We start from the raw sequence: 26,490 nt of genomic DNA, 5'->3' as shown, positions 1-26,490 counted from the left end.
ATACTTCATTGCCCTATGCTGAGAATTCACTTTGTTTCATTATCTTCACATTAGCAATTCTAGAAATTTAATCTAAAAAAAATATGCAAAACTTTTAATTTTAAAAAAATACTGTTCAATCACCTCCTCAATAATGTCCAATTGCATCAAGCATTGGCACAGAACCACAAGCAGCAGCCAACAAAGAGCTTTGATTTAACTAAGCACAAGAATATGACAGAAGCTAAAAAGAAAATTTTATAACTATAGTGGAGATATGAGTTTGGAGAGTAAACAGCCATCATAAATGCACCAACATTTATAAATGTACTGGAAGAACCTGTTACCCTAACAGAATTAAGACTATAAGACAGTTTGGGATCCTTCAACATAAAGTTCATTTTTCAATCACACTAATTTCCCTAATGTGGTGGAGAGTGTGCTCTTAAATTTTAGTATCCCATTACCTGCATTTCTAAGCTATCTTAATTTCAGATAGAATGACCTAATAAATGGAGCAAAGTTGGGAAAGTGCAGTTTTAAATCCTGAGCACCACATTTATCAGTACTAAATCTTAATGAATGAAAAGATTTGGGGTGGCAAGTTCATTTTATCATAAATGAATATAATTTTAGCGTAAAGACTATCAAATATGTCATAATTTCTAAACAACAACCCTTTAATCCACTCTACCACTTTTAGTTTTGGGGGGAATGGCCAATTTTCTACATTGAAAAATTTATTTACAAATTACATTTATTTTTCTCATAAATCTTAAACACCTCAATCTTCTTTGGGAACATTTTTGCCTTTTCAGTTTTTTTTTTTACATTACTTATATTTATTACAAGTCTCTTATTTTACTAGCTGGGTCTCAGAAATTTACTGTTCACAGATGTTTTGTCTTCAAAAGCACATCAATATTTACTTGTAAGAAGTTTTGCTTTTAATCTAGTTTCACGACACTTTTTACACTGACCAATCAATTGTGTTATGCCAGGAGAAAAATAGCTCACACATAAATGAGATACATCAATACTTTAAAACCTCATTATGGATAATACTTGCTCAATCTGAATAACTCAAAATCATAGAAGATTATATAGCTAAAACAAAACATATGGTATAGACCAGTGCACTAGAATATAGTTAAAGAAACATAACCATATCCCCTCCCACATGACATCCATACTGGTAGCTCACAACCTGAACGAGAGCTGTGAGTTTACACTGAAGCGCTTATCCAATAGGTCCAATTAAAAAGAGCTTGGTTTAGCCTTCAGGCCCAACCTATCTAATAAGATAAACTGGGGTTTGTCACTTCCTTTAACCCTAGGCATTTCTGTCAAAACCACAACTTAGGAGCTAATTACTAGAGAAATGGCTGTCTGAAAGAAAAAATTAAGTGCCATGAAAACAAACCAAACCAAATTGAGAAACCAAATAGTATTGATAATTCAGAATTAATTGTATCGACCATTTTTGTTTTCCTAGTCTAGATTTTCAGCACAATCAATATTTCAAAGAATCATGACATATGAAAAATAACCTAGTTCAATCTTTATTTTATATACAAGTGAAGTCAAGAAAAATGAAGTTATTTGAACATGAATATGGACGTTTAATACTATAGCTTGAATCAGAATCCATAATCCTTAACTTCAACTTCATTCATTATATTGCTACTAACTTAAAGGCAAATAGTTATTCAAGAATATGGCTGATAAAGGCCTAAATTTTTATGATTCTGGATTTCAACAAGTAAATAACTAAAATGGCAATAATATCACAGAATAAAATGCTCAGTGTGGAGAGAGCGCCCTCTACTGTATATTACCTCTCTGACAACTACGGCAACAGTTGGAAACTGCCATCTGTGCCTCTAGTCTACTCAAAATGAGCCTGAAGTTACTATAATATATATTGTGGCTTAGTTATGTTACAACTATAATGCCAAGCCCAGTATTTAAAACATACATACATACACGTGGGTTGGGTAATCCCCTTCCCCCTGCCACACACACACACACAAGAATCTCTGAAGCTTCAGAACTTCTAGGACTGAAAGCAACCACCCCTCTGCCCAGCCGTCAATACTATAAATATCAAACTTCCTGTTACAGCAAATTAGCAAATAGCTTTGGGAAATCTATGCTCTGAATGGTACCAGGTCAGAAGACAGGAAGCTTATAAGCATTTCATCCCACCATATAATTCTCACATCAATCAAGTACTATCTAGAAAACAAGTTATAACCCTCAGCTTACCTGGACAACAGGATATTGATAATCCATACAATATACACCATACATAGCAAAGGGGGAAAAGATCTTCAGATAAAGACAGTACAGAAAGTATTTAAGCTTCTGCCTTGTTTGATGTGGGTGTCCTGTCCAAAGGAACCTGGAAACACCAAAAAATCCTTGGCTGACTTCCAGCCTACGCAGATAAGTATGTTGACTCAGATGACGAGGAAAGAGCTTGGCTCAGCCCAGGCTTCCACCCCAGTAAGACTCAACACTACACTAAAGAAATGTTCAAGGAAAAGCAGACAGTTCCAACGGAGTTACTAGCTATAGACTGAAAACTACACTAGAGGTTTGCTGTTACTGTTGGTTTTAAACTGACAACTTCTCCAGAAACTCAAGAGGTAGAGAATGACAGCCAAGGAAGGGATCGTAGACTCCTTAAAGTGGCACAAAAAACGGTAGGAAGCACAAGGTCTCCAGGATCCAAAGTGATATATATATTCCAGGCTTTAAGTACGTCAGAGGGAACACTCCCAATCCAGGAGGTGGAAAAGCAAATGGGACTATTTCCCTACTTCTTCTTGGGCGGGGACTGCGCACATGCGCATGCACGTTCACACACACACACACACACACACACACACCCTTCTCACTGTCTCCGGCACAGACAGGTGTTAGGATTAACAGTATAAAATCCTTCTGCTGTGGAAAGAAATGGGAAAGAAATGAAGTCACACTGCTACAGGCAGTGAAAGGAGCTCTTTCATGACATTGTATGTTTTTGTATCATTTAACATCTCCTCTGCTGGGCTCCAGCAGAAGCTCGGACAGCTGGCAGGATCAGCACAAGAAAAGAGGAAGGTGGCCCCGACTCTGAGGCAACATGAGTCCACTGGAGACCTTCAGATATGCCAGAGACTCTCTCAGCTGTTCCAGTCAAACATGGAAGGATTAAGTGCGGTTGCCTGCAGAAAGGTGGGGGTGGAAAGGTCTTTTCAGAAAAGCCAGTTGCTTTTCCCCTTTTAGGAAGCTGCTATACTCACCCTACCATTATATACAAACACACATGTGCACACATATTTCTATAACAGATATTAAAAGCAGTAACAAACACAGACAGGTGTTAGGTCAGTCTGACAATGTAGGGCAGGTTAAAGAGTTGGCTTTCAGAGCCTAAACGGCCCTTGTAAAACCAGGGAACTGCTAAGCAATTCTTAGAAAACTGAACGTAGAGTGAGCAGAAAGTAAAGATAAATGCTCAGTAAGAGAGGCACATTTATAACTATCATTGCTAACAAATCCCCTAGTTTGGGCAAACATTCAAAAGTTCAAAATGATAAATAATTCTAAATTAGTTTCGGGGGCTCTGATCTCCCTAATCTTGGAGAGAGAGTAATATTGTAACATGTTTTAGTAAGATTAACCCATGAGGATTATCTGCAACTGTGAGGCATTTGTAAGAGTCTAAGTCTTACCAAGTCCACTCCACCCCCAGTGCAGTTTTTCTCCTTTTATGGTCACTGCAATTTATTTTAGTATTGTTCAGGAGAAATTGCTTTTTAAGAGTCAAAATGGCCTTAGTACGTTTAAGACAGATATCTTGGTTAAGCATTTACAATAATTCGGTTCTTAGAGATCAGGTGGACCACTGCAACGTACTAGATTATTTTTGCATTGCTGGTACTGATTCTATGTGTATTATACATAAGGGATAATAATAAACCAATCCAGTATTAATTTAAAAATTTACTGATCTATTATACACAAGGTATTGTGCTAAGCAATGGAGAAATGAACAGGCACAGTTTTGTTGTCGAGAAATTTGCAGCTTGTGGGAGAATAGACGAGTACACACGTAAAACCAAAAGGCAAAACAAAGCTACAGCTCCAAAATTAAACATCGTGAGCAATTTCTCACTCAGGGAATGATATTTTTTAAATGCTGCTCTTAATGAACACTTTCACAGTGTCACTTTCTTACCACTAAAACTATGAGACCCTGCTTCATCAATTCTTAACAGAGATTGTCTGAGCCTGGCCTGTAACATACATTCTACTTGTCCCAAGAGTCCCTTGGACTGCAGGGGATCAAACCAGTCAATCCTACAGGAAATCAACCTTGAATTATTCATTGGAAAGACTGACGCTGTAGCTGAAGCTCCAATACTTTGGCCACCTGATCCAAAGAGCTGACTCACTGGAAAAGACCCTGATGCTGGGAAAGATTGAAGGCGGGAGGAGAAGGGGACAACAGAGGATGAGATGGTTGGATGGCATCATTGACTCCATGGATATGAGTTTGAGCAAACTCTGGGAGACAGTGAAGGACAGGGAAGCCTGGTGTGTTGCAGTCCACGGGGCTGCAAAGAGTCGGACACAACTTAGCAACTGAACAACAACAAAGAAATAACAAAAGGGATGTTTCTATAATAAAACCTTTTACTAAATTTTCCCTGGGGTCTTCCCTGGTGATCCAGTAGCTAAGACTCCATCCTCCAATGCAGGGGGCCTGGGTTTGATCCCTAATCAGGGAACTAGATTCTACATGCCACAACGAATTCGCATGCTGCACCTCAAGATAGACGATCCCAAGTACTGCAACTGAAGAATGAAGATGTCATGTGCCGCACCTAAGACTCGGTGCAGCCAAATAAATAAATATATAAAATGTTGTTTAAATAAATGAATATTACAAATAAAAACTAAAATTTCCCTTCTAATCAAATCAAATAATCTTGCAATCCTTCTTCTTCCTGTCCATTCTGCCGCCCCACCTCCAGCAGTACAGTGGTACTGGCCACACAAACACTTGTCAACTAGCATCTTAATCACTATTACACTATTACACCTTCTTGATATGACTGATATCAAGATTCCCTTGATATAAAGACTGGAAAATGATGATACTCATAAACCATAAGAGGGTATTGTTAACCATGAACTACAATTGACAAACTTAACTTTCATGAGTTAATAACACAGTTCAGTATCTGATGAATTAATCACCGAAGACGCATTTTTCCCAAACTGTACTATATTTAAGATGACAGACTGTAACTCAAACTCTGGAACAACTAACGTAATTTCAACCTGAAAGTGTCCCCAGATATGTTATTGAGGGCCTTACCAATCTCTGTAGCTTTAAGTTCTTCTTGTGGATAAATCTATACGGACATGGTGAAAAGATATGACTGATACATTTTTAAGTGAGAAAAATTATATTGCTGAATAGTGGTTAAAGTATAATTCTATAGTTCCATATTTGTAAATGCATATCTCTCTCTCTCTCTCTGTGTTTGTGAATAAATTACATATGTAATTTATAAGCTTTATGTGTCTCACATATAAGTTATATGCTATATATTTATATACACATATAATTTATTGGTTAACATGCACACCAATATATGCCATACATAGTTCATATTTATATACACACATACCATAGGCATAGGACAAAACCAAAACCTCTAGGGAGTGGGATAGTGGTTTTCATTTATTACCTTAAAATAAACTTTGAATTTGTATAAATACATTTAAATGAGCATTTAATGTTCTATAATTCATCTTTTTTTAAGTTTAAGGGAATCAAAGCAGATTTTATTTTGAGTACAAGTACTTGAAAAACTGGGCTTCCCTGGTAACTTAGTTGAAAAAAATCTACCTGGCAATGTAGGAGAGACAGGTTCAATTCCTGGGTTGGGAAGATGCCCTGAAGAAAGGAATGGCAACCCACTCCACTATTCCTGCCTGAAAAATCCTATGGACAGAAGAGCCTAGCAGGCTATAGTCCATGGGACCACAAAGAGTTGGACACGACTTAACGACTAAACAACAACTTTAAAAATTAGTAATATTCTCTATGTTATCACATTTGCTTTACCTAACATGATGACATAAATATAAACTCTCATTTAATACTGGAGGATTTAGATGATAAACAATCAGTACCCAGGTATAGTTTAAATAATGAGCCGTTTGGAAAAATGTCAACATATTTCAATATGTGAATTATAACTCCTTGTACTTCTGCTTGCCCTTTTACTTACCTCTTTCTATAGATTTTTTGAAATTATAATTTAAGGCCAATAATTTAGTCAAACAAAAATTCTAAAAATTCCTTACAGAAAGAAAGGTGAATCTTTCACCAGGAAGAAAGCATATTACAAAACATCAAATTACAAATGTTAGGGTTAAGAGTCAAGCTTCTCTCTTTTCCTGACATACAGTCTTTCTGTAGACTAACAGAGCCTTAGTTACTAATAGAGATTCGTCATGTGGGTCAGAAGTTGAACATCGTTTCAATATTTTTCTCCCATTTTCAAAGATTTAAAAGATAAACAAAAAATGTGAACATTTTCAGTTTAAATTAGTACTAAGTGTGTCCCTCCCTCAGAGGAAACAGTCTAGGTATTTCCTTTAGATTTAAATACTATCATATTTATTAAAAATAAAATTCCCCGAATAAAAAGACTATTCTCTACAATAAGCTCAGTTATTTGCTGACAATCCCAAATTACACCAATAGAAAATATGCAATGCAACATCATGAATGCTTTCTAGTGTTAAAGTTTTTGTGTACTCATCAATTAGAAACATGAATATAGAAAATGGTCTCCATATACTTCTATATATTTCATTAGCAGAGACATGTAGTCTATAAATTCCAACACCTGGTACACCTAGAACGTGTCTGTTAAATAGAATATAACGATATAGAGAGAACAAGACCTAGTGAGGGAGTGTGCTATCTAGAAATGATCTCAAGATTCAGGAAATTTAAATTTAGCTAAAGATAAAGGAGACAATTTGCAGTTCCATGCCAGAGGGAATAGCTGGTAACTGTAGTGTAAACTGTACTATCTACAACCCTAGGGATCTCAAGACTTACTCAATTCTGGATAACCAGAAAATATCTGAGATTCTTCGTACTTCTACTCTCTCATTCTTGTTTTCTTCTCTCCTTTTCTTTCCTTTCTGCCTATGTCATAAACCTATAGCATAGGTGTTCAAAGATGTGTTCAGAGATAACTAGCTAGGCCTCTGGGTAGAATGCTTTGGCAAAGACTGTAAAGACCTCTGCCCTAAGGTATAACTGATTTTGGTAGCAAGCTACGAAGGTTCCACAGATTGCTGTGTAGTGGAATAACACATAAATTCAAAAAGAGATAAAGCTTGAGACAGACAGATGAGGGTGGAGGGGATGGGACAAAGAAAGATACATATGTAGGCAAAATAATATAGTTAGATGTACGTAAGACTTACATAGGGATCAGTGTGGCCAGTCTATTGGACTGTGGGTAAACAGTGGCAAGCAAGAGGAGTAGGTCAGGGTCACTGAGGAGGGCTTAGGCCATCAAGCTGTGTATTTCAGACCTTTATAGACTGTCTGAGAGGGAAAGAACACTACAAAAGTAACTTTTTGTGAAACGGCCTTTGGTGGCTGCAGGAAGAATGGAAAGGGGAACACAGGTGGAGAGGTCAATTAAGTGAACAGCAGTAGACAGATTTATTAATGTAAAACCTACATGTTACCACAAGGAATAAAGAAGGAACAGATGTAGGAGACATTACAGGAATTGGAGACTGTTCACACATAGTTGGATGGCATCACCAACTCAATGGACATGAGTTTGAGCAAACTCCAGGAGATGGTGAAGGACAGGGAAGCCTGGCATGCTACAGTCTGTGGGGTCGCAAAGTCAGACACAACTGAGCAGCTGAACAACAACAAAACATGTAGGGTCTAATAGAGCAGGTAATTAAATATAACACCAAGGTTCTAAGTCTAGTTGGCCAAATAGGGATAAAATTGCTAAAACAGGGAAGTCAGAAGCATGAACTGGTTTGAAGTTGTGAAAGGACATCCAATAGAAAATGTCTAACTGGAGAATCACCACTGACAGGAGTCTGGTGGGCAGAGGAGTCCATGGGGTCACAAAGAGTCTGACATGACTTAGTGACTAAGCACAGCACAGCACAAGTGCTCAGAATTATAGGTGGCAGCCCCAGAGAGAGGTCAGGGTTAGAAACGAAGATCCAAGAGGAGTATGGAAGGAACAGTTAAGGTCATAATGATTTAGTCCACAGCATGTCCTGAACATCAAACATAAGCTTCAAAAAGGGAGGGGGGGAAGGGGAGGGAAGGAGGGACAGAGGAAAAGAAGAGGGAAAAAGACAACAGTTGATACAAGGCAAAGGTCTGAAAATAGAATCTTAAGGAATACACACTTCTAGAAGGCAGAAATAGCAACAAAGGATTAAAAGATTAAGCAGGATTCTGTACTATTCACAAAAGCCAGGACACAGAGGACATGTGTTACTTTTCTTCTATCCTGTGTCTCTTACAGTAGGGAAAGCGTTTAATAAATTGATACCAGATAAGAGTATTTAACAATGTCAAGCAGATATAGAAAGGTTAAAGAGAATGTAGAAAAGGTGATTGAATTTAGCAAGTAGGAGACCAAGAGAAGTTTTGAGAGAGCTATTTCAGTAATATCAGTAAAAAGATGGCAGCAAAATTGATAAATACATGGTCAGAATGAAAAACAGATATGATGCCTACTTTAACAAAACTTTCTACCTTGGGCTGCTTCTTTGTCTTCCAAGTGGCAAGTAAATGCCAAAATTACCGATACACTGAACTCTCCACTGTTGTCTCCATCAAGGCAGACTTTTATCTTGTTTTGTTTGATTACATTGTTTCTTTACTCAATATTCACATCTGAAAGTGACTCCTTCAAGGCCTACCTTAAATGCTATCTGCCCCATGAAGCTCCTCCTGATTACTTCGAGCTAGAAATCATTTTTCTTTTGTCTGACCTTCAAGATGCTTTATCTGTAGCCAACTTAACAGCACTTAGCACTTTCTATAGATTTTAAGGCATACTTTATTAACTGGATGATTTCTTTAAGAATGGGACCTGTCTATTCATCTTGGTATTTCTCTCAAAGGATGAAGCCAGTACCTTTTACACAGATACGACCATCAGTATGTGAAAAGGGAGGGTCTGCATTTTATTACTTGAGAATACAAACCAGAGGTAAATGAATTAAACACCAGGCACAGACCATCTCTTATCTGTTCAGTCAACCTTCATTCATTCAAGCAAGATGTCCCCAGCAGTGAAGTCCTAGGAATACAGAAAGCTCTCAAAGAGCTGACAGTAGGGGTGAGAAAGTAGAAAATAATAAGTACCAAAGTACCACGTGATTAATGCCACCCCTATCAGAACAAGGCTCGGGAGAAAAATTAAGTGTAACTGCTGCTGCAGTCCCCACTGCCACCATCCAATTTCCCAGGGTGGGGGCACTCAGGAAGAGCTCACAAGCAGTTAACGCTGGAAAGGAATTGTGGCAAGCTAGTAAGAGTCTTCCAGATGGATTGGAGTCAATGGTGGGGAGCTTGGAGGCAGTAGGACAGCATTCCAAATGCACAAACCAGCATAGCATAAGCAAAGTCATACTTAAGGTGCTTACAGAAAGGCAGGCAGGTAAACATATGCAGAGTCAAATGCCTATTCAAAAATATTCATATGAGTTGCACTGGTTCACAGGTCCTATAAGACTCATTGAATCTTCTATACCAATGGAAATGCTTTGAATTATATCTGCCAGAGAAGAGCAAATCAAAATGAAGTACAGAAACACTCCTTTGTGTGACACATGGTACAGAAGGAAGGACGGGTAACACCAGGGTGTGCCATGCTATGGCTGAAATACATTCTTCTATTGACACCTGGAGTGACAGACATGGCATACAGTCTGTGAGGCCAGGAATTAGTATCACTTTTACAAGTGTCTTTCAACTGCTCTTTCATTCTAAGTCAGTATTATTAAGAGGTAAAATGTATCCGTAAACCATGGGACAACAGACATTCACTTTAAATCCATAAAGACAAATAGTACATAAAAGATAAGGGTAAAAAGATACTACCTTTCAGACAGAAAATAATTGTAAATATTCTCATACTTTAGGGAAATAAGAATCTACATCTACATTTGTAGATGTAGAATCTACAAATGATTCTACATGATTATCTTATACAATAGAGACTTTTACTCTCCACAGAAACTTTTGTCTCAACTGATAGTATCTCTGTGGTAGATTACAAAAATGGTCACATTTCACAGCCCCCCATTTAAGAGACAGAATTTTCCCTCCAGCCCTGGAGTTTGGTCTCAGCTTTGTGACTCGACTGGCCATTGGGACATCAGCAAATGTGACACAAGCAGAGAGCTGACAGGTGCCTGTCCCAGGGGCTGCCCTCTCCTCCTCTCTAGAACCCTGAGCTGACCACGGGAAGAACTGTGAAGAACGAGAAACCAAGTAGAAGAGGGCCAAGCTGTTCCAGTTGAGCCTCCCAACCAACTAGCTCACCAACTGCCAGACATGAAAATGAGGTCATCCTAGACCACCTGCGCCCAGCCACCCAGGCGAGAAGAGTCACCCAAATTCCTGACCCACAGCATTGTGAGCAAACAAATGACCAATGTGGTTTTAAGCTATTAAGTTTGGGGGAGGTCTGTTACGCCACAAAACCTAACAGACACAGTCTCACTGCATAACATTAAAGGGATATCTCAATATTGGCACTAATATGACATCATCTTAATTACTGTCACTTGAAATCAGGCTGTGTTAGTCCTCCAACCTTGGGTTTTTTTCCCAAAGTTGTTTTGGCTCTTCTAGGTCCTTGGCATTTCCACATGAATTTTAGAATCAGCTTACTGTTGTAAGAATCTGGCTTGGATTCTGATTGGCATTACACTGAATCTACAGATCAGTCTGGGGACAATTATTATCTTAAGAATATCAGGTCTTCTAGGCCATGAACACAGTATATTTCTCTACTTCATTCTACTATTCAAAAATAGGTTTTAAAATATTATGATTATCTTTTTTTTCTTAATATGTGTGCTAAAAGCAAATGCTATGTCTGAGGTACAGCACATCTTATTACCACTTTCCTGAAGTCTGCTAAATCCCATAATACTCACATTCCTATAAGAGAGTGTGGTATTGGTGTCAAGATAGAAAAATAGATCAATGGAACAGAAGAACCAAAAATAGACCCACAGGTGCAAAGGCAACTCAGTGGAGAAAGAACAGTCTTTTCAGCAAGTGGTACCAGAACAACTGGATGTCCACATGAGATAAAAATGAACCTAGATCCATACTTTATGCCATATACAAAATTTAACTCAAAATGAACCACAGACCTGAAATGTAAAACACAAAACTACAGAGCTTCAAATAGAAAATTTCTGTGACCTTTGATTAGACAAAGATTTCTAAGATGTGGTGCCAAAAGCACAATTCACAACAGAGCAAGTTAATAAATTGCATTTCATTAAAAACGTCTGCTTTTCAAAAGACACTGCTAGGACAATAAAAAGATAAGTCTTAACTGAGAGAAAATATTTGCAAAGCATGTCTGATAAACGACATCCAGAATATATAAAAACTCACCAAGCTCAACCATAAGAAAACTTGCAACCCATTTTTTTTAATGGGCAAAAGATTTGGATACCTGACCAAAGACAAGACAGGGAAGCTAAATACACTCTTGGAAAGGTGCTCAATATCACCACCTATTAGGAAATTAAACCACAACAATACTACTACCCTCCTATTACACTAAAATTAAAAAAAGACTGACAATACCAAGTGTTGACAAGGCTATGGAGGAACAGAAAGTCTCAAATACTGCTGGCAGGAATGTCAAATGGTACAACCAATGTGGAAATAGTTTAAAAATTTCTCAAAAAGCTAATTATACCCCTATCATATGATCCGTGCATTCCACTTCTAAGTATTTACTCAAGAAATATGAAAACATATATCCACATAAAGATTTGGAAATGAGTACTCCGAACGGTTTTGTGTGTCATAGTGTAAAACTGAAATGAACGCAAATGTCCATGAACAGATAAATGATGAACAAACTGTGGTATATCCACATGGACTATTACTTGGCAATAAAAATAAAGGAACCATTGGTATATAAAATAACATGGATGAATTTTGAAATAACTATACTGGGTGAAAGATGCTAGGCAAAAAGAGTATTTCTTGTATTATCTCATTTTTATAAAATACTAAAAAAGGAAAACTAAGCTGCAGTGTCAGAGAGCAGATCAGAGGTTGCTTGGAAATGGGTGGGGATAAGAAAGATTACCAAGGGGCACAAGGAATCTTTTGGAGATGATTAGTATATTTATTGTCTTGGTTGTGGTGATGATTTCATAGGCATATACATATGTCAAAACTTAAAATAAGCTTTACACATTTGCAGCTTATTGCATATTAATTATACTTCAATAGAGCTGTTTAAAAATTAAAATAAATGAACTGCTGCCTTATTTACTGCAATGAATTTGCAGAGGGCTAGTTATTTTCATTTGGGGGAGACATGTAGACTGGTAAGGGGCTGAAGGGGAAGTATGCCCTAAAATATTACAGAAAAAGTCTTATCAAAAGGAAGATTATGGGTATGGTGGTAAATTAGGTATAAGATACAAGCAGAAACAAAGGGCAGGTTTTCCTGAAAATCACCTTGGATTAGTTTAGGTTGGACCCTGCTACATGCCCCCTTGGCACTTGTATATGTCCTTTCCAACTTGTCATACATATAATTTCTGCCTTTCCCGCTCCAGGAGAGCAGGCACTATAGAATCTATCTTATTCCTTAAATTATCCCTAATGCCCAAGAGAGGGTCTACTGGGTTACATAAGCAACACACTGGGTAGTCAGGAGTCCAGGGTTCTGAAGCCAAACCCCTGGGATTCAGATTGTAGTTCCATCACTTCTAGCTGTGTAACTGGCTCAGAAGGTCAAGAATTCACCTTCAGTGTGGAAGACTTGGGTTCTATCCCTGGGTCAGGAAGATCCCCTGGAGAAGGGAATGGCAACCCATTCCAGAATTCTTGCCTAGAGAATCCCATAGACAGAGAAGCCTGGGGGGCTACTGTCCACGGTGTTGCAAAAGTCGGACATGACTGGTGACTAACACTTAAACTTCTAGCTGCGTAACTTTGGAAAAATTATTTAACATCTCTGCCTCAGGTCCTTCATGTGGAAAAAGAAAATAAGAAAAATTCCTACTTCAGAGGATGGGTGCAATTATTACATCAGGTAACATAGGAATGCACCTAGCATACAGCAGATAGTTCCTGTTATTGTGGTTGTCGTTGTCATCGGTTCCAATAATTTAAGAAGGGCATTTAAAAGAGATTCAGAATTACCTGATTTATGAAGCCAGATGGATATCTGAGGAAAAGCAGCCTCAACAGGAAGCAGAAAGTATGTAAAAGCCAGACGATTGTCTCAGAAAGAGGAACGGGTGTACCTTGGCACATTGCTTTTGAATGCATTTCTCAAAATGAGAAGACCATGCTTGACCAAGAAGGCAATGTTAGTTAAGTAAAGCAGTAGAGACAGTACACGTGATTTTTATCTCAAAGCAAATCTCCTCAAGTGGAAGACAGGTAACAAATTCTCTGACCAGTAGTACCAAAACAATGAGAAACTGTACTTTTGTGCTCAAAACAAAAAGCTAACCAAAAGGCAAGGCCATGAGGTCTTGAATATGTAACTGGCTCTCTTCTCAGATTGTGTTCGTCATGCCTACGCCTTCTAGATGAATTGTCAGGCATCACTTGACGCTTGTCCCCACTGAGGATGGGAGCAGGGCTCTGACAGCAGCGATGCAGCAGTGTGGGAATCCCTGGGTTGGCACCAGCCCCTTGCTTGATTCAGACCTATAATCTCTTCTGACTTTGATTTAATACAGCAATTAAACGTAATGTGTTTTGAAGGAGATAAATGCCCAGTGTAGCCGCCTGTCGCTTACTCTGCTTATGATGCAAGAACATTCTTTAATTAAAATTCTCTTTATGATAAAAGAGCTGCTTCACTGAATGTTTCTGTACAGCCCTGATACGGAGCTTCCCCCAAAGCGGATTAGAAATCTGGTTGCCCCTGCTCACTTCCGGCAAAGTATCTAGATAACACAATCACTCCATCACCTAAAGTGAGTTCCTTAACCCCCCAATTCTCCCATTTTTATAATTAGATCCTGGTAAAGAACCCACCTGCCATTAAAGATCTAAATGTAAGACCAGAAACTATAAAACTCCTAGAGGAAACTTAAGCAAAACATAGGCAAAATCATAGCAGGATCCTCTATGACCCACCTCCCACAGTAATGGAAATAAAAGCAAAAATAAACAAATGGGACCTAATTAAACTTAAAAGCTTTTGCACAACAAAGGAAACTATAAGCAAGGTGAAAAGACAGACTTCAGAATGGGAGAAAATAATAGCAAACGAAGCAACTGACAAAGAATTAATCTCAAAAATATACAAGCAGCTCACGCAGCTCAATTCCAGAAAAATAAATGACCCAATCAAAAAATGGGCCAAAGAACTAAACAGACATTTCTCTAAAAAAGACATACAGATGGCCAACAAACACATGAAAAGATGCTCAACATCACTCATTATCAGAGAAATGCAAATCAAAACCACAATGAAGTACCATCTCACACCAGTCAGAATGGCTGCTATCAAAAAGTCTACAAACAATAAATGCTGGAGAGGGTGCAGAGAACAGGGAACCCTTTTACACTGTTGCTGGGAATGCAAACTAGTACAGCCATTATGGAGAATAGTGTGGAGATTCCTTAAAAAAACTGGAACCAGAACTGCCATATGACTCAGCAATCCTGCTGCTGGACATACACACCGAGGAAACCCGAATGGAAACAGACACATGTATCCCAGTGTTCATCGCAGCACTGTTTATAATAGCTAGGACATGGAAGCAACCTAGGTGTCCACCGGCAGACGAATGGATAAGAAAGTTGTGGTACATATACACAATGGAGTATTACTCAGCTATTTAAAAAAAACACATTTGAGTGAGTTCTAATGAGGTGGATGAAACTGAAGCCTATTATACAGAGTGAAGTAAGTCAGGTAGAAAAACACCAATACAGTATATTAATGCATATATATGGAATTTAGAAAGACGGTAACGACGACCCTATATGCAAGACAGCAAAAGAGATGCAGATGTAAAGAACACACTTTTGGACTCTGTGGGAGAAGGCAATGGTGGGATGATTTGCGAGAATAGCACTGAAACCTATATATGACCACATGTGAAATAGATGACCAGTCCAAGTTCAATGCATGAAACAGGGCACTCAAAGCCGGTGCACTGGGACAACCCTGAGGGATGCAATGAGGAGGGAGGTGGGAGGGGGGTTCAGGATGGGGGACACATGTACACCCATGGCTGATTCATGTCGATGTATGGCAAAAACTACCACAATATTGTAAAGTAAGTGGCCTCCAATTAAAATAAATAAATAAATTAAAAAAAAAAATCTGCTTGCCAATGCAGGAGATGCAGGTTTGATCCCTTGGTCGGGAAGATCCCCTGGAGAAGGACATGGCAACCCACTCCAATTTTCCAGTAATTTTCCAGTATTCTTGCCCAGGAAATCCCATAGACAGGGGAGTCTGGTGGGATACAGTCCATGGGGTCACAGAGAGTTGGACACGACTGAGTGACTGAACAACACTACTTCTCACTATCACAATGTCAGCATTACACTATTTCCAGAAAGACTCATTTCTCGTTTTTGCCAAGAAGATCCTCTAATTTTCTTCTGAATAAGTATGCAAAGTAAACATTCATAAACATACATGCATAAAAAGGCTTTGGACCCATTTCATTGAAAAATAAAATACAGCTGAATATACCAACATATATACCAATATATTCTAAAGTCTAGTTTTAATTTGTAAAGCAATGGTTTGTTACACCTTTTATATATAGGAATCCTTGTGTAATTGGCATAAGTGAAATAAGCAGAGAAAGATTAATAGTCTATCACAGCTGTCTTTGCCCACAACATAAAACCATCATGTTCTAGGAGTTTAAGGAATCGACATCAGATATTCCAACTGTTAGTTAGCCAACAATAGCAACAACTACCCAACAGTTAGAGGGAGAACAGGCTCTACATGGGGCCTCCAGAAGGATCATCTGGTACAGGTTTACTAGCTCCTGAATCTATCAGTATAACTTTTGACCCAGTTACATGACTTTCCACTCCTAAAAGTAGAGATTAAAAAAGAAAAAAAAAAAAAAAAAAGAATTTACAGTTAGCTAGGATCTGTTATTTTGATTGCCTTGGAGAGGATGGTCATTGACAATTATTCTTTTCCTTTAAAATAAGGAGAGAAAGAAACAGAGAACACAGGCCTAAATCAGTTCTCTTCTGCAAAGTGGAAGCAAGGAGATCCAAGACCAAACACACACTTTCTTTTCCCATGACACAAGGTACAATTTCAAGGTGAAGGTCAAAACTTGAGAACTATTTTCTGTTCTATTATGAGGGAGTGGTGTCTCAATTACAATCAATCCAGCGAATATATTCTGACTAAGAGCTTCTAAACTCAAATAATATCTTCTTTCAGAAGAGTGCCATACGCCTCCTTCAGGAAATACAAGAAGACAACTAGATTCCCCTCAGGAGGCCATGCCAAGACCCACTTTCATCGTATGTGTACGAACACGGAGCTGATGTCATCCTTGCAATAATACTAATGCTACTTCAGAGAAGTATGTGTGTCTCTCTAGTTCTGCGTGAGAAAAGTGATCTTTTTGAGAGAGAAGGGGCTGGTGGAGAGAGATATCTTGGAGAAACAACTATATGAATATATACACTATATTTACCCGAGCCCTTGGGAAAATGGCCTGGCATAATTAACAAGATTAAAGAGGGATTTAGGATAAATAAGATGAAAGTTAGTCTGATCCTTACAGGATTAAACTCAAAATCCTAATTTGAATCCAACGAATTTTAAGATCAACACCATATAACAGGATTAAACCAATAGCCGCTTTTGTTTTTGTACTGGAAACAATCACAGTTGGCAAATCCAGGCCTAGAGCAGCACCTCACCAGTCAGACAGCTGGGAGTTCAGGTCTAAAAATAGCGGCCTCTACTCTAACTGGGCTTGCTGAGTGTCTCCACAGGCCCACAAGCCCTTCTGTGTAAAATAAAGTCCAAAGAGCTTGGAAAACTTTCCTTCTTTCTGCTCCCTCTCCCTACCTTTCTTTTTTTTGTGTGTGGTGGTGGAAAAGAGATCCATTAGGTGATGAAATGGGACCCAACACTGTAACAAGAGTGAATATTAAAAGCCATTTAGCTGTAAATATATGAATGAGTGTGATGACTAGCCAGCACCCCAACTAGGGGTGTGACCCTAACAGAGAGTACATGTACTGCTATTCTTTTCTAAAATCTAAGATTCTAAATTATAATAGATATCTGACTCCAAAGGTCTCAGATAAGGACTGTGGGAACTGGAATTACTTTCCGAAGTGTAGTTCTTTATAAAAAGGTGGCCATGACATGAACAATGGCACATCCAGGGAGACGAAACTGCTGACACACTCAGCAACCAGATGTCAAATAATGGCTGTCAAACTGCAGCCAGTGTGTCTAAGACAGACACGTGCTGGGGGCAAATCAGAAGACACACAGACCTAGTGGAACCAAGTATGTTGCAGACTGACGATTACATTTTCATAATGGCCAGAAAAACAGTGTATTTTGAGGAGATTTTCTCAAAAGTCTAGTTCAGGGGTAAGTTTTTAAAACTTGCCATAAATCTTTGGCAAAAAACTTGCCAAAAAAAATAAAGAAACAAACAAAAAAATTTTTTGGGGGGTGGGAGGTGGGTCATATATCAGAAAAGATACCATGAAGGCTCCATTCAACAGCATTATTAGATAATTATCTATTTTCAGAAAATCTCTGGAGTCCTATGATTTGTAGAATTTTAATTCATAAGAAAAGAAAAGATGTACACAGAAAGACAGTTTGGAAGATAGCACATGGACCATTTATTTCTCTTGAAACATTTATATTGATATATATGTTTCTCTTTGACAGAAATACCATCAGTTAACATAAAATAAAAGGCGTGACATCTGCTTCCCAGAAGGAGTACTTACACTTATCCCTATTCCTTCCACTAGATACAGTTTAAGACCCTACACATTTTATATATTAAACAAACGTAAGACACCTCTTAGAGGTGGAGAGAAGACAGCAAACTGGACTGGGACCTCAGAACACAGTGGTGAGTTCCCTGGGTTTCCCATATGCCTTCTAGAACCCAAACTTGTAGCTAAACAACCTGGAAATGCCAATGGTTCAGACAAAAGAGGTCCCATGAAAGCTTGCTCTCTGTAAGCAAAGAACACAGAAACGGCCACCCTAGCAAGACAGAAAATCTTAATAGTCTAGTCCAGCCATACCCCCATCTCACTTCCACACAGAGCAGAAAAGGCCAAATGGAGAGCTGAGACTTCCACCCTTGCTAGGCTATAACCAGGCTTCCCAAAACCTCCGCCCAAGTAATATTCTAGTGTCGAGAAAACAGAAAAGAGCCCTCAAAACTCAACAGTGAAGAAACAATCCGATGAGAATGCAGGCGAAAATTACTGACACCACAAAATGATTACGCCTAACATTTATAATTATTATATCATATGTTCCTTCCTATGGAGTTACCAAAACATTATGGGTATTCTTTGTGCTCACTAGACACATAGTTGCCCTTATCAGAGGACAAAAGTAGCATGTGGACATTGTCTCTTAAGAGTCATGTTTCTTAAACATACTAACTAAAGGTTTTGCTTTGGAAAGCAGTATCAGAATTTAAGTACAGGCAACTGTACTCAGTGTTTTATAATAACTTATAAGGGCAAAGAATTTGAAAAAGAAAAAAATATATTTCTTTTACAGAATATATATGTTAATATATGTTAGTTTCAGGTATACATATATACAATATACAGTATATATAACATTGCAAATCAACTATATTTCAATTTTAAAAAATTTTTAAGAAAAACTTAAAGAGATGTTTCCTTGGTTAACATGTTTGATAAGCTTTTTTCCATTACACTCCTTGAAAATTATTTTATAAAGAAAAGTAATAAGGATTCACATGTTCCATTTGATTGTCAGTTTCCAAGTCAAAATTTTTTGTTCTTTATTATCTCCAGATTAAGTTCCCTTCAGTAACCCTAGCTAAAACAAAACACAAATATAAGAAAACACACTTTTAGATATGATTATTTTACCAATGTAATATCCAACACTGTATATCACACCACTTTTTTTAAAACTATTTTTTATATTACTTATATAAACCATTAAAACTGAAAGGAAGAATTAAAACAGAAGATCTGGTTCAAATCAATAAGGGAACAATATGTAGAATCTTTTCTAGAAAAGTCTTGTAGTTAGTATTACGGTACTCATTACTTCCCACTTAAGACAACAAAAGGAAAGGATCTATCACAAAGACTTTGAAATCACCTTTTAAAACCAAAATACCATGCATAAGATTCCCCCAAAGTATCAAAAACTATGGTATTATTTACCACCAAATCAAAAGAATCTAGGAAAATCAACCCTTAAGTTCTAAAATATTAGCGAGGGCAGGAAGGAAGAACTGTTATTTACTGTCTCCTTCCTTTCACTCCAGCCAGACTGTCTCGCTCCAGACTCTGCCAAGCTTTAGGCTAATAAGTTTAGGAACTCATTCCTACTTTTACCAAAAACATATAAAAGTAGTTCTTTGATGAAGCACTGGTTTGACTGATTCAGCATCAAGTCAAAGACGCTGCATATTCCTAGAACTGATAGCAGTGCTCGGCCCACAGGAGGTTTGCACAATGTATTTGCTGAAGAAAAGACAAATTAAAAAAAGGAATAAATGGTGTACAAAACCTGTTTACTAAAGAGGCCTTGAATCCCTAGTCCTCAGGTACCTTACTCAAGAGTGGAATCTCTTAACAGTCTGCCTGGGCTATTTGCCTCAGCATGAAAATTCACCTGCCTCGGCTAGTACCCTTGGGTTCCAGACTTTGGCACATGAAAGGTCAATACCACCTGACCTTTCAGTTCTTAGCCCCAGTGAGTAAGCCCACCACAGCTTCAGTTTTCTTACATATACAGGAAAGGAAAGCGAAGTCGCTCAGTCGTGTCCAACTCTTTGTGATCCCATGGACTGTAGCATACCAGGCTCCTCCGTCCATGGGATTTTCCAGGTAAGGGTCCTGGAGTGGGTTGCCATTTCCTTCTCCAGAGGATCTCCCCGATCCAGGGACTGAACCCGGGTCTCCCACATTGTAGGCAGACGCTTTACCGTCTGAGCCACCAGGGAAGCCTTTACATATACAGGACCTCACTCTAAATCTATGACCTGATCCGGCCTGCTATCTTCACCTTAACTACAAGCTGCCATGCACGGAAATCTTCCATTTTGTATTAGCCTCTGAGATCGTGATTCCGATACCTGTGGTTTTAACATGGAAGTTACATGACTTGGAGCAACTCTGTATGTGCTGCTTTTCAGTATCCTACAATTTAGTTTGCTAGCATTATCTACAACCCACTCCAGTGTTCTTGCCTGGAGAATTCCAGGGACGGGGGAGCCTGGTGGGCTGCCGTCTATGGGGTTGCACAGAGTAGGACACAACTGAAGCGACTTAGCAGCAGCAGCAGCATTATCTACGATGTATGTTTTTATACAACAGGATAAATGACTTACTCAGAGCTGCAGTGAATGACAAAGCCTGGATTGCAGCTGATTTTCTAGGATCTTACGTCCAGCCCATTAAATAATATATATACCCCCTACTTCAGTTGTATCAATTACCTTCTTTTTTAAATTTTAAGTTCTAAATAAAGAGACATGAAAAGAAAGTAAATTCTTTAAAATCCAGATTCTATTATTGCCTGGCACAAGAGTACGGGTCTAATGCACACATACACTTTTTACCTTGAATTTAATCCATTCTTCATCCACATGCCAGCAGTATTAATCATCTTACAGCACCCAAATACTTCCTATGACACCAAGTTCACTATATTTTGGCTAAGTCTGGGCAGCAGCAGCTGACAGAAAAGTTAATATGTTCTTAATATGGTTGGGCTTCACAGGACCCGTTTTTCCTCTGAAAACCGTGTACAAAATGTTGTAAAAATGTACATTGTTCTGGGGACCTGGTCCAGAGCTTTCATTTGATTCTCAAGAGGTTCAAGATCCAAAATAAAGATTAAGAACCCAAAGGCCAGAAAACTAACAGGGTTGTGATAATTCCTTCTTTAAGAAGCTGTTCCATTCAAACACTCCTATTTTTCCTTGGTGAACAATTAATATTCTAATTTATGTATTTTCCCCAAGTTCAAGTCCTAATCCTAACTCTGATGTTTCCTTCTGATTAAAGGTCCTTTACTTTCATTTAACCCTTATCACCTTTCACAAAACCCCCAAGCTCTTTCTCTCCCAAGAGTTAGGCCAGAGACCCAAATCCTAGGCCCACTGTAATTTTTTCAAGTCAGGGACCAACTGACAAGAAACATTCCGGCTCCAACATTCCAACGGTCTTACTAAGGGGCTAAAATAGTAAGAGAGACCTTTGCTGTGTATGTGTATGTGTTTTGCTTTTTATTAAACAGTTGTTTAAGACAATCTGGCTACAAATCCTCAAGGGAAAATCTGGGGTCAAGAATCTATTGCCCCTTTCTGGTTGGGCCTGAATTTTCCTCAAGCCATCCCACATCTTCTGAGTTGAACAGGCTCTAATGACATACTTTACTGCAAGTATGGAATTTACTGCAAGTGGAAATTCTTCCAGTCACTCTGAGAAAATCAGAGACTCTAAACAAGTGTTTCTTACTCACTTTCAAAACACTTGTACTACATTATTTACTGACTTTTATCTTCTGAATCCTCCTCCATCAGCCTAGATTATTATACACAGCCTTACTTGCATAAAATGTTCATTATGACTTGGAGGTCTGAATATTCTTTTTTGAACTATACAGTCTCTCACCATAGCTCTGAGATTCTGATTTATATCTCCTCATTTCTAACTGGGATCATGGCTCTAAACACACTTCTGGACTTTTGTGACAAGCTTCTTTCCAATGGTTCAAAACAGTAAACTATATGCAAAAGGAGGACACCAGAAAAGGGCTTCTCAACAACTTCTGTGCCTTACAAGAATTAGTAAAGTTGAATTAAAAAAAAAATACAAAAAAAAAAAAAAACCCACCACAGAACTTTCTGGCTAACTGAGAACTGTTGTACATGAGAATCAGTAACACAGAACTAAACTGAAGATACCTGGGTCACGTTGTGAGCACCAACTGTACTGCAGAGCACACGCTGACAGTGCAGGAGACGCCGCTGGATTTATACAGAGCACACACCTTTCTGGATAAATGGTGGATAAACGCAGGTCTCAATTTCCTCTCAAAATGGTAGGATGTGTTATGTTTTCAGGCACTGACTTCCAGATATTTGAACTGTCAGGATTTGTTTGGAAGCAACAAGAGTTTAATGAACTGTATTTTTTTTTACCTTTTATTTAGAGATGTGTAAGGAAACACAGCTTAGTCTCCTTAACAATACAAGGAGGGACATGGCCACACAAAATGTGAAAATTAAGGAAAATCACTCACTGGGGTGCTCCGCGTATTCTGGATTGCCTTATTATCTTAACAGTAAATCTCCCCCACATCTGAGTCTCCCCCTCTCCTGCCCTCCCCCCTCTTCTTTGGCTTCCATTAGCTCCGGAGTTTTGATCGGTGATTTTAATGGTTCACTCTTTGTGCTCCTCCTTCTTCGTGCCACTTGGCTCCCGATCGGCAGCATCCTAAGGGAGCTGGTATGTTGCTCCCTCCCTTGAAAGCTACTCTAAAAGGTCACTATTTTCAGTAAGGTGAAGGGGAGGTAAGATGAAGGGAAACTGAACTTTGGTGATGCATAAACATGTTTCAAGACCCACACTCTGAAATACAACTGGGTTTCCCTAAGTAATGTGTGTTGTGTGGGGGGAGGAGAAGGGGACAGAAGAGATGCGGAGGTAAGAGAAAGGAAGACAAAACAGGACGAAGCAGTGAAGGCCCAGTGCAGAGGGAATGGAGTTCTGAACAACAGTGGAGAGAGATTCAGGGTGAGGGTAACATCAGTAGGCAACATGAACATGTAGGGAGACAGTGAGTGACTCCTAGGAGCAAGGAATTCTTACGTGGAAATAAATAAAGCAGTATAAATGGGGAAAGACACATCTTACAGAAAGAGGCCAAGATCCAAATGATTCAGGCTTCCAGTCATTATCAAACTAGCCTAATCTGAGCTGTCCTCATTCAACGGCTGCAGTGTGAGAGGACAGGCCAAACCTCACTTTTCCTAGTCACACAAGGAATGCCATTCAACTCAAAGAAGAAAAAGGGAATCGGGATCCAATATATCAAAGAAACATACAAGTCAAGGGAGTCCTCTGTAAACTGAACCGGGGTTCAGTGCTGGGTTCAAGCCCCAAGAAAAACTAGGGCATCATCATGTATGAGAATAAAAAGACCAGGCGAGGAGATAAGCCACTCTAACAAGGGTCATTTTTAAACCCTGGCACATAGGTAAGGAAGCATCAGATTATTTAAAGACTGTGCTGAGCAGTGGGAAAGTGGCTCTGTGATATAAGGTCAGGATAAACTCTCTAACTCAGAGATTTGAACGTGCATGCTTTCTGTGGCCATGGCTGGGCAGGGCAAGTGCAGGTGGAGACCGACAATTCTAAGCAAGATGGAATGCCAGAGTTCAGGTCGATTCAACCCTTACCACTGAGTATCTGATATACATTCAATCCTGAGCTAAGTGCTGGGACACAGAGAATTCACCCGACTTGAAAGAAGAGTTCACAGAGAAAACCAGAAGAAACAGCTTGAAATTGTGCCGAGTTTGTTTCAGAATGATTTGTTTCTTCAGATTCTGCCCATCAGACTAAGAATTTATATTACAACTAGGGTATGACCTCTCCCCACTGATGATCTAGTTCTTATAATAGTCCAGGTAACACTGTTTCTGGCAAACTTTCTCCATCAGTCATGGGAATGTCAGTGCCAACACAGTCTTGCACCCATGTTACCCACATTTTTTTATAACCTGTGAAGCTGACTTCAGAGATCATTGCTGATCCTCACAAAAGAAGACTGTGGAACAACTATATTCTTTTGTCACAAATCAAAAGGGAGAGATTGGAAGGGCTAGCACAGGTCATTCCTTCCCCTGAAAGTGCAAAGTCCGTTGCTGTCATCATTGTTAAGTCATACTGATCTCCCACAATGCATCTGAGTAAAAGCATACATGAAAAACAACACCTCTAGCCTCTATCAGGCTAAATTCTAAGAAAAATAGGAAAACAATCCAAAAATGTCTTGAAGTGGCCAAAAAGCAATTTAACTCAGAGTTGATCTGATTTAAAGATTTGCAGTATATTTTAACAGAAATAAATATAAGACATTCCATCTACTTGTTAAATTTTTACACCAATAAATATAGTAAACTTAAAAGTTCTTAGAAAATATGTCCAATTCAGGGAAGAGTGGATAGAGATAGAAGGCAGAACATGAACACAAAAAATACAAAGAAACAACAGCAGAAGAAAAAAAGGGTAAAAACAGAGAGGACACCTGAAGCAAAATCCTAAGTGTACCAGGGAAAGAGGAAAATAAGAGCAAATGAAAATGGAATTAGTATTGATGGAGGTTGAGTGAATCATGGCTACTGACAGGTTCGACCCTTTGTTTTACAGATAAGCTGTGGCCTAGTGAGGCTGAGTCACTGCTTTGAGTTTACACAGTGAAAGACTTATTTTCTTGGGTTCCAAAATCACTGCAGATGGTGACTGCAGCTATGAAATTAAAAGATGCTTGCTCCTTGGAAGAAAAGTTATGACCAACCTAGACAGCATATTAAAAAGCAGAGACATTACTTTGGCCAACAAAGGTCCGTCTAGTCAAAGCTATGGTTTTTACTATAGTCACATATAGATGTGAGAGTTGGACTATAAAGAAAGCTGAGTGCCAAAGAATTGATGCTTTTGAACTGTGGTGTTGGAGAAGACTCTTGCGAGTCCCTTGGACTACAAGGAGATTCAACCAGTCCATCCTAAAGGAAACCAGTCCTGAATATTCACTGGAAGGACTGATGCTGAAGCTGAAACGCCAATACTTTGGCCACCTGATGCCAAGAACTGACTCACTTGAAAAGACCCTGATGCTGGAAAAGACTGAAGGTGGGAGGAGAAAGGGACGACAGTGGATCAGAAGGCTGGATGGCATCACTGACTCGATGGACATGAGTTTGAGCAAGCTCCAGGAGCTGGTGATAGACAAGAAAGCCTGGCATGCTACAGTCCATGGGGTCACAAAGAGTCAGACACGACTGAGTGACTGAATTGAACTGAACTGAGCTGGACGGTGGCAGGACTAGAAAGGAGGTCAGTGCATAGTAACTACTCAAATTTGGGATGAATTAAGAAAATAAGTGAATGGTCTGAATGTTGGTGGGTCCCTCCCTGGCAAAATTCACGTGGTGAAGTCCTAATCCCCAGTGCAGCTGTGTTAGAAGACGGGGCCTCAGGGTCTCCAAACTGACAGAATGAGTGTCCTTACAGTGGAGAGTTGACCTCCACGAGCACCCAAATTCCTGCTCTTGCTCCCCCACAAGGCATGCACAAAAATGACGTCAATTAAGCACACAGGGAGATGGTGGTAGCCTACGAGCCGAGAGGCCTACCTGGTAGGCACCTTGATCTGGGACTTCCCAGCCTCCAGAACAGTGAGAGAGAAACTTCTGCTGTTTAAGTCACGGGTCTCTGGTTCTCTGTTACAGCCGACCCAGTGAACTAAGACAACAGAACTGAAGTCCTTTGGGAAGGTATTCAAAAGGAAAGCTTAACTCATTTGTTAAATCTAAAATATAAACATAAACACCCTCCTCCCTCTCACCTTTTCTTTCAGTTGAAGAATGAGAATGGGGCCACTGGTTAGCTTTAAGCAAAAATTCAGGTAACATTCTGAGAGGCAAACTATAAGACACCTACACATAGGAGAAATTAAATAAAATACGTCAAATAATGGGTGGTCAAAATATGATTCTGTGCTTAGGAAAGTAACATATCCTTCATAGTCTCCAAACTCTGCAAATAACAAATGCTCAAGGTAGGTCTGCACGCGTGTCTGTTCTGCAGCCAGCACCATAAAGAGGCAGACTGCCATTTTAAGAATCTGGCCAAGCCCCAAGCACCCCTTTCAACTTGCCTACTCTCCAAGCCCCTTCTTATGCCATGGGAGTCTATGACTTGAC

General features: G+C 39.0%; 1 protein-coding gene across 20 annotated transcripts in view; it reads right to left on the bottom strand.

Moving 5' to 3' along the window:
* RBFOX2 (RNA binding fox-1 homolog 2) overlaps nt 1–26,490 on the bottom strand; it is a 288,451-nt gene that overhangs the window by 102,675 nt on the left and 159,286 nt on the right. The window contains exon 1 of one of the 20 annotated variants that reach the window (XM_055574496.1): nt 2,248–2,713. The exons of the other annotated variants lie outside the window; for them this stretch is intronic. Coding sequence (XP_055430471.1) covers nt 2,248–2,292 — 45 coding nt within the window. The 5' untranslated portion in view covers nt 2,293–2,713. Of the gene's footprint in view, nt 1–2,247; nt 2,714–26,490 lie in introns of those variants that run through there. 20 annotated transcript variants of the gene reach the window in all.

Source organism: Bubalus kerabau, chromosome 1, assembly GCF_029407905.1.
Source record: "Bubalus kerabau isolate K-KA32 ecotype Philippines breed swamp buffalo chromosome 1, PCC_UOA_SB_1v2, whole genome shotgun sequence".
NCBI classification, from domain to species: domain Eukaryota; kingdom Metazoa; phylum Chordata; class Mammalia; order Artiodactyla; family Bovidae; genus Bubalus; species Bubalus kerabau.
This window is presented reverse-complemented; position numbering and strand designations above follow the sequence as displayed.